This window comes from Nerophis lumbriciformis, linkage group LG09 (assembly GCF_033978685.3).
Source record: "Nerophis lumbriciformis linkage group LG09, RoL_Nlum_v2.1, whole genome shotgun sequence".
NCBI lineage: Eukaryota > Metazoa > Chordata > Actinopteri > Syngnathiformes > Syngnathidae > Nerophis > Nerophis lumbriciformis.
Window position 1 is genome coordinate 53,340,001 of NC_084556.2, and position 13,746 is coordinate 53,353,746.

Here is a 13,746-nt window from a genome sequence, read left to right on the forward strand (position 1 = left end):
CACAAAGAGCCTTGACCTGATTTATTCAAGTTGCCCAATAGATGGTGACACAATAGCATCCATCCATTTTCTACCGCTTGTCCCTTTTGGAGCGTCTAGTTAAATGAAGGCTAAGATTCCGTATTAAACTTGTGTGGTTTGGACACCCCGGCATTGGACGGTGCAGGTGTACCTAATGTTGTGGCCAGTGGATGTATCAGTGATTTCAGTGATGAAAGCGACAGTTTGGCACAGGTGTCAAAGTGGAGTTCTGGACAGTAAACATTTTCAAGGCGGTCAGCAGTGTGATGACGTCACAAGTCAGTCAGGTGTACATGAGTGATGTCAGTCAGGCGTACGTGAGTGATGTCAGTCAGGCGTACGCGATGTAGTTTTCCGGAACGAGGCCCGTCTTGCCCTTGTAGGTCGCCTGCAACCAACCTGGTTCCACGGACGAATGCACTGTGGACGAAAAACCACGCTTGAGTCACGGCATCCTACATTACAAGTCACAAAAATGTACTGTAAAATAAATCAATAAAACGTTGAAAAAAAGTAAATGAGTGGAGTTAAAAACATTTTTTTATCTGGGTTAATACATCGAAACTAGAAAATGCAAATTTTGCAAGATATTGCATGCGAATGCTGGAAAATCTGAAACCGATCTGAAATGTTGACAATCATAAACGCACAAGTAACAGAAATATAACAGCAAGCATGCATAATGTACCTAAAAATATGACTTTGAGGTGTATACCTTCAAAAATATAACCGCTAACATGCTAACATTAGCATGCTAACAGTAAAAAAAGAAGAAAGAGGTGTACATTTAAAAAAAATTTCAAAATAGCTAGCATGCGAAAAGCATCATGCTTACAGTTAACATCTGACAGGTGTATATGTTCAAAAATATCTAAAACACAAAAAGATAAGATGCTAACGTTAGCGTGCTAACAGTAAGCATGCCTCAAAGTAATAATAATAATAATAATAATAACTGGGATTTATATAGCGCAAAGTCGCTTTACATACTTAAATATATGACTTTGAGGTGTGTACCTTCAAAACTATTTAAAACAGCTAACATGCTAACATTAGCATGCTAACATTAAAGCACGCCTCAAGTTGCAAAATAGGTTAAAGAAGTGTATATCTAAAAAAAAATTAAAAAAAATAGCTAGCATGCTTGCTTACAGTTCACATCTGACAGTAAGCATGCGTCAAGGAGCAAAATGTTTGACTCTTAGGTGTATACGTTCAAAGATATCTAAAAAAACAAAAAGATAACATGCTAATGTTAGCGTGCTAACAGTAAGCATACCTAAAATACCTAAATATATGACTTTGAGGTGTGTACCTTCAAAAATATTTAAAACAACTAACATGCTAACATTAGCATGCTAACAGTAAAGCACGCCTCAAGTATCAAAATATATGACAGAGGTGTAGAACTACAAAAAAAGCCAAAATAGCTAGCATGCTAACAGTTAACATCTGACAGTAAGCATGCGTCAAGGAGCAAAATGTTTGATTCTTAGGTGTATACGTTCAAAGATATCTAAAAAAACAAAAAGATAACATGCTAACGTTAGCGTGCTAACAGTAAGCATACCTAAAATACCTAAATATATGACTTTGAGGTGTGTACCTTCAAAAATATTTAAAACAGCTAACATGCTAACATTAGCAGGCTAACAGTAAAGCACGTCTCAAGTTGCAAAATAGGTTAAAGAAGTGTATATCTAAAAAAAACATAAAAAATAGCTAGCATGCTTGCTTACAGTTAACATCTGACAGTAAGCATGCGTCAAGGAGCAAAATGTTTGACTCTTAGGTGTATACGTTCAAAGATATCTAAAAAACAAAAATATAACATGCTAACGTTAGCGTGCAAACAGTAAGCATGCCTCAAAGTACCTAAATATATGACTTTGAGGTGTGTACCTTCAAAACTATTTAAAACAGCTAACATGCTAACATTAGCATGCTAACATTAAAGCACGCCTCAAGTTGCAAAATAGGTTAAAGAAGTGTATATCTAAAAAAAAATAAAAAAAATAGCTAGCATGCTTGCTTACAGTTCACATCTGACAGTGAGCATGCGTCAAGGAGCAAAATGTTTGACTCTTAGGTGTATACGTTCAAAGATATCTAAAAAAACAAAAAGATAACATGCTAATGTTAGCGTGCTAACAGTAAGCATACCTAAAATACCTAAATATATGACTTTGAGGTGTGTACCTTCAAAAATATTTAAAACAACTAACATGCTAACATTAGCATGCTAACAGTAAAGCACGCCTCAAGTATCAAAATATATGACAGAGGTGTAGAACTACAAAAAAAGCCAAAATAGCTAGCATGCTAACAGTTAACATCTGACAGTGAGCATGCGTCAAGGAGCAAAATGGTTCGACTCTTAGGTGTATACGTTCAAAGATATCTAAAAAAAACAAAAAGATAACATGCTAATGTTAGCGTGCTAACAGTAAGCATACCTCAAATACCTAAATATATGACTTTGAGGTGTGTACCTTCAAAAATATTTAAAACAGCTAACATTAGCATGCTAACATTAAAGTATCAACATATATGACAGAGGTGTATAGCTAAAAAAAAAAAGCCAAAATAGCCACCATGCTAAAAAGCAGGCTAACAGTTAACATCTGACAGTGAGCATGCGTCAAGGAGCAAAATGTTTGACTCTTAGGTGTATACGTTCAAAGATATCTAAAAAAAATAAAAAAAATAACATGCTAACGTTAGTGTGCTAATAGTAAGCATGCCTGAAGTACCTAAATATATGACTGTGAGGTGTATACCTTCAAAAATATTTAAAATAGCTAACATGCCATCAGTAAAGCACGTCTCAAGTTGCAAAATAGGTTAAAGAAGTGTATATCTAAAAAAAAAAATAATACCAAAATAGCTAGCATGCTTGCTTACAGTTAACATCTGACAGTAAGCATGCGTCAAGGAGCAAAATGTTTCGACTCTTAGGTGTATACGTTCAAAGATATCTAAAAAAACAAAAAGATAACATGCTAACGTTAGCGTGCTAACAGTAAGCATGCTTCAAGTACCTAAATATATGACTTTGAGGTGTGTACCTTCAAAAATATTTAAAACAGCTAACATGCTAACATTAGCATGCTAACAGTAAAGCACGTCTCAAGTATCAAAATATATGACAGAGGTGTAGAACTACAAAAAAAGCCAAAATAGCTAGCATGCTAACAGTTAACATCTGACAGTAAGCATGCGTCAAGGAGCAAAATGTTTGACTCTTAGGTGTATACGTTCAAAGATATCTAAAAAACAAAAAGATAACATGCTAACGTTAGCGTGCTAACAGTAAGCATGCTTCAAGTACCTAAATATATGACTTTGAGGTGTGTACCTTCAAAAATATTTAAAACAGCTAACATGCTAGCATTAGCAGGCTAACAGTAAAGCACGTCTCAAGTTGCAAAATAGGTTAAAGAAGTGTATATCTAAAAAAAAAAATAATACCAAAATAGCTAGCATGCTTGCTAACAGTTCACATCTGACAGTAAGCATGCGTCAAGGAGCGAAATGTTTGACTCTTAGGTGTATACGTTCAAAGATATCTAAAAAACAAAAATATAACATGCTAAAGTTAGCGTGCTAACAGTAAGCATGCTTCAAGTACCTAAATATATGACTTTGAGGTGTGTACCTTCAAAAATATTTAAAACAGCTAACATGCTAACATTAGCAGGCTAACAGTAAAGCACGTCTCAAGTTGCAAAATAGGTTAAAGAAGTGTATATCTAAAAAAAATAATAATACCAAAATAGCTAGCATGCTTGCTTACAGTTCACATCTGACAGTAAGCATGCGTCAAGGAGCAAAATGTTTGACTCTTAGGTGTATACGTTCAAAGATATCTAAAAAACAAAAAGATAACATGCTAACGTTAGCGTGCTAACAGTAAGCATGCTTCAAGTACCTAAATATATGACTTTGAGGTGTGTACCTTCAAAAATATTTAAAACAGCTAACATGCTAACATTAGCATGCTAACAGTAAAGCACGTCTCAAGTATCAAAATATATGACAGAGGTGTAGAACTACAAAAAAAGCCAAAATAGCTAGCATGCTAACAGTTAACATCTGACAGTAAGCATGCGTCAAGGAGCAAAATGTTTGACTCTTAGGTGTATACGTTCAAAGATATCTAAAAAACAAAAAGATAACATGCTAATGTTAGCGTGCTAACAGTAAGCATGCCTCAAATACCTAAATATATGACTTTGAGGTGTGTACCTTCAAAAATATTTAAAACAGCTAACATGCTAACATTAGCATGCAAACAGTAAAGCACGTCTCAAGTTGCAAAATAGGTTAAAGAAGTGTATATCTAAAAAAAAAATAGCTAGCATGCTTGCTAACAGTTAACATCTGACAGTAAGCATGCGTCAAGGAGCAAAATGTTTCGACTCTTAGGTGTATACGTTCAAAGATATCTAAAAAAACAAAAATATAACATGCTAACGTTAGCGTGCTAACAGTAAGCATACCTAAAATACCTAAATATATGACTTTGAGGTGTGTACCTTCAAAAATATTTAAAACAGCTAACATTAGCATGCTAACATTAAAGCACGCCTCAAGTATCAACATATATGACAGAGGTGTATAACTAAAAAAAAAAAGCCAAAATAGCCACCATGCTAAAAAGCATGCTAACAGTTAACATCTGACAGTAAGCATGCGTCAAGGAGCGAAATGTTTGACTCTTAGGTGTATACGTTCAAAGATATCTAAAAAAATAAAAATATAACATGCTAACGTTAGCGTGCTAACAGTAAGCATACCTCAAATACCTAAATATATGACTTTGAGGTGTGTACCTTCAAAAATATTTAAAACAGCTAGCATTAGAAAGCTAACATTAAAGTATCAACATATATGACAGATGTGTATAACTAAAAAAAAAAAAGCCAAAATAGCCACCATGCTAAAAAGCATGCTAACAGTTCACATCTGACAGTGAGCATGCGTCAAGGAGCAAAATGTTTGACTCTTAGGTGTATACGTTCAAAGATATCTAAAAAAACAAAAAGATAACATGCTAATGTTAGCGTGCTAACAGTAAGCATACCTAAAATACCTAAATATATGACTTTGAGGTGTGTACCTTCAAAAATATTTAAAACAACTAACATGCTAACATTAGCATGCTAACAGTAAAGCACGCCTCAAGTATCAAAATATATGACAGAGGTGTAGAACTACAAAAAAAGCCAAAATAGCTAGCATGCTAACAGTTAACATCTGACAGTAAGCATGCGTCAAGGAGCAAAATGTTTGATTCTTAGGTGTATACGTTCAAAGATATCTAAAAAAACAAAAAGATAACATGCTAACGTTAGCGTGCTAACAGTAAGCATACCTAAAATACCTAAATATATGACTTTGAGGTGTGTACCTTCAAAAATATTTAAAACAGCTAACATTAGCATGCTAACATTAAAGTATCAACATATATGACAGAGGTGTATAGCTAAAAAAAAAAAGCCAAAATAGCCACCATGGTAAAAAGCAGGCTAACAGTTAATATCTGACAGTGAGCATGTGTCAAGGAGCAAAATGTTTGACTCTTAGGTGTATACGTTCAAAGATATCTAAAAAAACAAAACATGCTAACGTTAGTGTGCTAACAGTAAGCATGCCTAAAGTACCTAAATATATGACTTTGAGGTGTGTACCTTCAAAAATATTTAAACTAGCTAACATGCTAACAGTAAAGCACGTCTCAAGTTGCAAAATAGGTTAAAGAAGTGTATATCTAAAAAAAAAAAATAATACCAAAATAGCTAGCATGCTTGCTTACAGTTAACATCTGACAGTGAGCATGCGTCAAGGAGCAAAATGTTTCGACTTTTAGGTGTATACGTTCAAAGATATCTAAAAAAACAAAAAGATAACATGCTAACGTTAGCGTGCTAACAGTAAGCATGCTTCAAGTACCTAAATATATGACTTTGAGGTGTGTACCTTCAAAAATATTTAAAACAGCTAACATTAGCATGCTAACATTAAAGCACGCCTCAAGTATCAACATATATGACAGAGGTGTATAACTAAAAAAAAAAAAGCCAAAATAGCCACCATGCTAAAAAGCATGCTAACAGTTAACATCTGACAGTGAGCATGCGTCAAGGAGCAAAATGTTTGACTCTTAGGTGTATACGTTCAAAGATATCTAAAAAAACAAAAAGATAACATGCTAACGTTAGCGTGCTAACAGTAAGCATGCTTCAAGTACCTAAATATATGACTTTGAGGTGTGTACCTTCAAAAATATTTAAAACAGCTAACATTAGCATGCTAACATTAAAGCACGCCTCAAGTATCAACATATATGACAGAGGTGTATAACTAAAAAAAAAAAAGCCAAAATAGCCACCATGCTAAAAAGCATGCTAACAGTTAAGGAGCAAAATGTTTCGACTCTTAGGTGTATACGTTCAAAGATATCTAAAAAACAAAAAGATAACAAAAAGATAACAAAAAGATAACCCACATCTGCGGTTCTCTCTAAGGTTTCTCATTGTCATCCCACTGGGTTGAGTTTTTTCCTTGCCCTGATGTGGGATCTGAACCGAGGATGTCGTTGTGAAGTGAATTCTATTTATATAGCGCCTTTCTCTAGTGACTCAAAGCGCTTTACATAGTGAAAGCCAATATCTAAGTTCCATTTAAAGTAGTGTGGGTGGGTAAAGTGTCTTGCCCGAGGGCACAACGGCAGTGACTAGGATGGCGGAAGCGGGAATCGAACCTGGAACCCTCAAGTTGCTCTACCAACCGAGCTATGTCGCCCTTTGAGACACTTGTGATTGATGTCCTTTCTTACCGTTGGTGAGCAGCGCCCCCTGTGGGAAGCTGAGCTCGTGGCTGTGCTCCGCCTCACAGGAGTACAGAGCCTTGGCTTCCCTGGAACAGTCCGATTGGGGGGGAAAATGAGGATCTGATGGGCTTTCAGTGGAAAGTGCGTGGAAAGTACCAACCTTCCGGAGGGACAAATGTCCAAAGCGGAGGAGAAGAGCGAGCTGTCCCGCTGTTGAGCTGGTGCTGACAGGCTGCAACACAGAAACAGAGTCAAGAGTGGAACAGGTCCGAGGCGAGCTGCCAGGGACCCCTGAAAGACGCCTACACGGATCCGGGTCTCTGGTAGCCGTTGCTGGACGAGGAGTGTTTGACGTCGGAGCTCCGGCGGAGGTGTGAGATCCTGCGCGAGGCCTCTCGGGGGTCCAGCGAGGCCAAACTCTGCACGGAGCCGTGGCAGCTCCTATAATCTGGGGCGGCAAGAAGAGGGAACGTTTTGTGAGTTGTCCCCCTCCTATCACTGCAAATATTCATCAAATATTACTGATATTCTTCTGTGCTGCTTTAGGATTTTTAACATATTCCAAAACACTGGTCCGAGTCCATGGTTCTCGCCCGGAAAAGGGTGGAGTGCCATCTCCGGGTTGGAGAGGAGACCCTTGCCCCAAGTGGAGGAGTTCAAGTACCTCGGAGTCTTGTTCACGAGTGAGGGAAGAGTGGATCGTGAGATCGACAGGCGGATCGGTGCGGCGTCTTCAGTAATGCGGACGCTGTATCGATCCGTCGTGGTGAAGAAGGAGCTGAGCCGGAAAGCAAAGCTCTCAATTTACCGGTCGATCTACGTTCCCATCCTCACCTATGGTCATGAGCTTTGGGTTCAATCAATCAATCAATCAATGTTTATTTATATAGCCCTAAATCACAAGTGTCTCAAAGGGCTACACAAGCCACAACGACATCCTCGGTACAGAGCCCACATAAGGGCAAAGAAAAACTCACCCCAGTGGGACGTCGATGTGAATGACTATTAGAAACCTTGGAGAGGACCGCATATGTGGGTAACCCCCCCCCCCTCTAGGGGAGACCGAAAGCAATGGATGTCGAGTGGGTCTAACATAATATTGTGAGAGTCCAGTCCATAGTGGATCCAACATAATATTGTGAGAGTCCAGTCCATAGTGGATCCAACATAATAGTAAGAGTCCAGTCCATAGTGGATCTAACATAATAGTAAGAGTCCAGTCTATAGTGGATCTAACATAATAGTGAGAGTCCAGTCCATAGTGGATCTAACATAATAGTGTGAGAGTCCAGTCCATAGTGGATCTAACATAATAGTGAGAGTCCAGTCCATTGTGGATCTAACATAATAGTGAGAGTCCAGTCCATAGTGGATCTAACATAATAGTGTGAGAGTCCAGTCCATAGTGGATCTAACATAATATTGTGAGAGTCCAGTCCATAGTGGATCCAACATAATAGTAAGAGTCCAGTCTATAGTGGATCTAACATAATAGTGAGAGTCCAGTCCATAGTGGATCCAACATAATAGTAAGAGTCCAGTCCATAGTGGATCTAACATAATAGTAAGAGTCCAGTCCATAGTGGATCTAACATAATAGTGAGAGTCCAGTCCATAGTGGATCTAACATAATAGTGAGAGTCCAGTCCATTGTGGATCTAACATAATATTGTGAGAGTCCAGTCCATAGTGGATCCAACATAATAGTAAGAGTCCAGTCCATAGTGGATCTAACATAATAGCAAGAGTCCAGTCCATAGTGGATCTAACATAATAGTAAGAGTCCAGTCCATAGTGGATCTAACATAATAGTGAGAGTCCAGTCCATAGTGGATCTAACATAATAGTGTGAGAGTCCAGTCCATAGTGGATCTAACATAATAGTGAGAGTCCAGTCCATTGTGGATCTAACATAATAGTGAGAGTCCAGTCCATAGTGGATCTAACATAATAGTGAGAGTCCAGTCCATAGTGGATCCAACATAACAGTAAGAGTCCAGTCCATAGTGGATCCAACATAATAGTAAGAGTCCAGTCCATAGTGGATCTAACATAATAGTGAGAGTCCAGTCCATAGTGGATCCAACATAATAGTAAGAGTCCAGTCCATAGTGGATCTAACATAATAGTGAGAGTCCAGTCCATAGTGGATCCAACATAATAGTAAGAGTCCAGTCCATAGTGGATCTAACATAATAGTGAGAGTCCAGTCCATAGTGGATCCAACATAATAGTAAGAGTCCAGTCCATAGTGGATCTAACATAATAGTAAGAGTCCAGTCCATAGTGGGGCCAGCAGGACACCATCCCGTGCGGGTTATGACCGAAAGGACAAGATCACGGCCGAAATGAGTTTCCTCCGCCGGGTGGCAGGGCTCTCCCTTAGAGATAGGGTGAGAAGCTCTGTCATTCGGGGGGAGCTCAAAGTAAAGCCGCTGCTCCTCCACATGGAGAGGAGCCAGATGAGGTGGTTCGGGCATCTGGTCAGGATGCCACCCGAACGCCTCCCTCAGGAAGTGTTTACGTCCGACCGGTAGAAGGCCACGGGGACGATCCAGGACACGTTGGGAAGACTACGTCTCCCGGCTGGCCTGGGAACGCCTCGGGATCCCCCGGGAGGAGCTGGACGAAGTGGCTGGGGAGAGGAAAGTCTGGGCTTCCCTGCTTAGGCTGCTGCCCCCGCGACCCGACCTCGGATAAGCGGAAGAAGATGGATGGATGGATGGATGGGAATTTCATAAAAATTTGGGAATTCCGGGAAAAGACGGGATTTTTTGGAAAATGGTAAAAACATTGAATGGTCTGAGTGATATGGAATGGTTGGTGTTGGTATTTTTCCAAATGGTCGAGAAATGTTAAAGTAGTATTACGAAATTCCTGGAATTTCGGGAAAACCGGGAATTTTTCCAGTTCCAAAAACAACTTTGTTTTTTTTAGTCCTGATTAAGAGGGTTTGGAAAACTGGGAATTCCTGGAATTTTCTTGAACTAGGAAAAATGATAGTTTGAATGTCCAGGATGAGTGGAATATATTGAAGGTGGAATGGTTTGAATCGGTGGAAAAATGTGGGAATGGTGGAAGTTTGAAAAATGGCCTATCCATTATGAATGGAGAAAATGTCCCTAAAAACTGGGAATTCGGGAAATAACACAATTCCTGAACAGGCTGAAAATTTTGAAGTTGAAAACAGTTAAAATTAGATGAAAAATTTTGGAATTTTGAAAAATGTCCCATACAAATTCAATGGGAATTTCATAAAAATTTGGGAATTCCGGGAAAAGACGGGATTTTTTGGAAAATGGTAAAAACATTGAATGGTCTGAGTGATATGGAATGGTTGGTGTTGGTATTTTTCCAAATGGTCGAGAAATGTTAAAGTAGTAATTCCTGGAATTTCGAGAAAACCGGGAATTTTTCCAGTTCCAAAAACAACTTTGTTTTTTTTTTGTCCTGATTAAGAGGGTTTGGAAAACTGGGAATTCCTGGAATTTTCTTGAACTAGGAAAAATGATAGTTTGAATGTCCAGGATGAGTGGAATATATTGAAGGTGGAATGGTTTGAATCGGTGGAAAAATGTGGGAATGGTGGAAGTTTGAAAAATGGCCTATCCATTATGAATGGAGAAAATGTCCCTAAAAACTGGGAATTCGGGAAATAACACAATTCCTGAACAGGCTGAATATTTTGAAGTTGAAAACAGTTAAAATTAGATGAAAAATTTTGGAATTTTGAAAAATGGCCCATACAAATTCAATGGGAATTTCATAAAAATTTGGGAATTCCGGGAAAAGACGGGATTTTTGGGAAAATGGTAAAAACATTGAATGGTCTGAGTGATATGGAATGGTTGGTGTTGGTATTTTTCCAAATGGTCGAGAAATGTTAAAGTAGTAATTCCTGGAATTTCGAGAAAACCGGGAATTTTTCCAGTTCCAAAAACAACTTTGTTTTTTTTTTGTCCTGATTAAGAGGGTTTGGAAAACTGGGAATTCCTGGAATTTTCTTGAACTAGGAAAAATGATAGTTTGAATGTCCAGGATGAGTGGAATATATTGAAGGTGGAATGGTTTGAATCGGTTGAAAAATGTGAGAATGGTGGAAAGTTTGAAAAATGGCCTATCTATTATGAATGGAGAAAATGTCCCTAAAAACTGGGAATTCGGGAAATAACACAATTCCTGAACAGGCTGAATATTTTGAAGTTGAAAACAGTTAAAATTAGATGAAAAATTTTGGAATTTTGAAAAATGTCCCATACAAATTCAATGGGAATTTCATAAAAATTTGGGAATTCTGGGAAAAGACGGGATTTTTTGGAAAATGGTAAAAACATTGAATGGTCTGAGTGATATGGAATGGTTGGTGTTGGTATTTTTCCAAATGGTCGAGAAATGTTAAAGTAGTAATTCCTGGAATTTCGAGAAAACCGGGAATTTTTCCAGTTCCAAAAACAACTTTGTTTTTTTTTTGTCCTGATTAAGAGGGTTTGGAAAACTGGGAATTCCTGGAATTTTCTTGAACTAGGAAAAATGATAGTTTGAATGTCCAGGATGAGTGGAATATATTGAAGGTGGAATGGTTTGAATCGGTGGAAAAATGTGGGAATGGTGGAAGTTTGAAAAATGGCCTATCCATTATGAATGGAGAAAATGTCCCTAAAAACTGGGAATTCGGGAAATAACACAATTCCTGAACAGGCTGAAAATTTTGAAGTTGAAAACAGTTAAAATTAGATGAAACATTTTGGAATTTTGAAAAATGTCCCATACAAATTCAATGGGAATTTCATAAAAATTTGGGAATTCCGGGAAAAGACGGGATTTTTTGGAAAATGGTAAAAACATTGAATGGTCTGAGTGATATGGAATGGTTGGTGTTAATATTTTTCAAAATGGTCGAGAAATGTTGAAGTAGTATTACGAAATTCCTGGAATTTCGAGAAAACCGGGAATTTTTCCAGTTCCAAAAACAACTTTGTTTTTTTTGTCCTGATTAAGAGGAATGTTTTGACAGTGGAATGGTTCAAGTGGGTTGAAAAATGTGGAAAGAGTAGTCACCAGGAAAAAGGGTGAAAATAGGGTTTGGAAAACTGGGAATTGCTGGAATTCTTTTGAAATTGGAAAAATGATAGTTTGAATGTGCAGGATGAGTGGAATATGTTGAAGGTGGAATGGTTTGAATCGGTTGAAAAATGTGGGAATGGTGGAAGTTTGAAAAATGGCCAATCCATTTTGAATGGAGAAAATGTCCCTAAAAACTGGGAATTCGGGAAATAACACAATTCCTGAACAGGCTGAATATTTTGAAGTTGAAAACAGTTAAAATTAGATGAAAAATTTTGGAATTTTGAAAAATGTCCCATACAAATTCAATGGGAATTTCATAAAAATTTGGGAATTCCGGGAAAAGACGGGATTTTTTGGAAAATGGTAAAAACATTGAATGGTCTGAGTGATATGGAATGGTTGGTGTTGGTATTTTTCCAAATGGTCGAGAAATGTTAAAGTAGTAATTCCTGGAATTTCGAGAAAACCGGGAATTTTTCCAGTTCCAAAAACAACTTTGTTTTTTTTTTGTCCTGATTAAGAGGGTTTGGAAAACTGGGAATTCCTGGAATTTTCTTGAACTAGGAAAAATGATAGTTTGAATGTCCAGGATGAGTGGAATATATTGAAGGTGGAATGGTTTGAATCGGTGGAAAAATGTGGGAATGGTGGAAGTTTGAAAAATGGCCTATCCATTATGAATGGAGAAAATGTCCCTAAAAACTGGGAATTCGGGAAATAACACAATTCCTGAACAGGCTGAATATTTTGAAGTTGAAAACAGTTAAAATTAGATGAAAAATTTTGGAATTTTGAAAAATGGCCCATACAAATTCAATGGGAATTTCATAAAAATTTGGGAATTCCGGGAAAAGACGGGATTTTTTGGAAAATGGTAAAAACATTGAATGGTCTGAGTGATATGGAATGGTTGGTGTTGGTATTTTTCCAAATGGTCGAGAAATGTTAAAGTAGTATTACGAAATTCCTGGAATTTCGGGAAAACCGGGAATTTTTCCAGTTCCAAAAACAACTTTGTTTTTTTTTGTCCTGATTAAGAGGGTTTGGAAAACTGGGAATTCCTGGAATTTTCTTGAACTAGGAAAAATGATAGTTTGAATGTCCAGGATGAGTGGAATATATTGAAGGTGGAATGGTTTGAATAGGTTCAAAAATGTGGGAATGGTGGGAGTTTGAAAAATGGCCTATCCATTATGAATGGAGAAAATGTCCCTAAAAACTGGGAATTCGGGAAATAACACAATTCCTGAACAGGCTGAATATTTTGAAGTTGAAAACAGTTAAAATTAGATGAAAAATTTTGGAATTTTGAAAAATGGCCCATACAAATTCAATGGGAATTTCATAAAAATTTGGGAATTCCGGGTAAAGACGGGATTTTTTGGAAAATGGTAAAAACATTGAATGGTCTGAGTGATATGGAATGGTTGGTGTTGGTATTTTTCCAAATGGTCGAGAAATGTTAAAGTAGTATTACGAAATTCCTGGAATTTCGGGAAAACCGGGAATTTTTCCAGTTCCAAAAACAACTTTGTTTTTTTTTGTCCTGATTAAGAGGGTTTGGAAAACTGGGAATTCCTGGAATTTTCTTGAACTAGGAAAAATGATAGTTTGAATGTCCAGGATGAGTGGAATATATTGAAGGTGGAATGGTTTGAATAGGTTCAAAAATGTGGGAATGGTGGAAGTTTGAAAAATGGCCTATCCATTATGAATGGAGAAAATGTCCCTAAAAACTGGGAATTCGGGAAATAACACAATTCCTGAACAGGCTGAAAATTTTGAAGTTGAAAACAGTTAAAATTAGATGAAAAATTGTGGAA

The 13,746-nt window shown here is 37.4% G+C and overlaps 1 protein-coding gene across 2 annotated transcripts in view; it reads right to left on the bottom strand.

The window, feature by feature from the left end:
* Positions 1-13,746, bottom strand: part of arhgap42a (Rho GTPase activating protein 42a) — a 93,381-nt gene that overhangs the window by 410 nt on the left and 79,225 nt on the right. For both annotated transcript variants that reach the window (XM_061962872.2, XM_061962871.2), the window contains 4 exons: positions 7,163-7,304; positions 7,017-7,088; positions 6,863-6,942; positions 1-441 (listed from right to left, as the gene is read on the bottom strand). The exon at positions 1-441 is cut by the window's left edge and continues 410 nt beyond it. In XM_061962872.2, the coding sequence (XP_061818856.1) occupies positions 353-441; positions 6,863-6,942; positions 7,017-7,088; positions 7,163-7,304 (383 nt within the window). In that variant the 3' untranslated portion in view covers positions 1-352. The remainder of the gene's footprint in view (positions 442-6,862; positions 6,943-7,016; positions 7,089-7,162; positions 7,305-13,746) is intronic.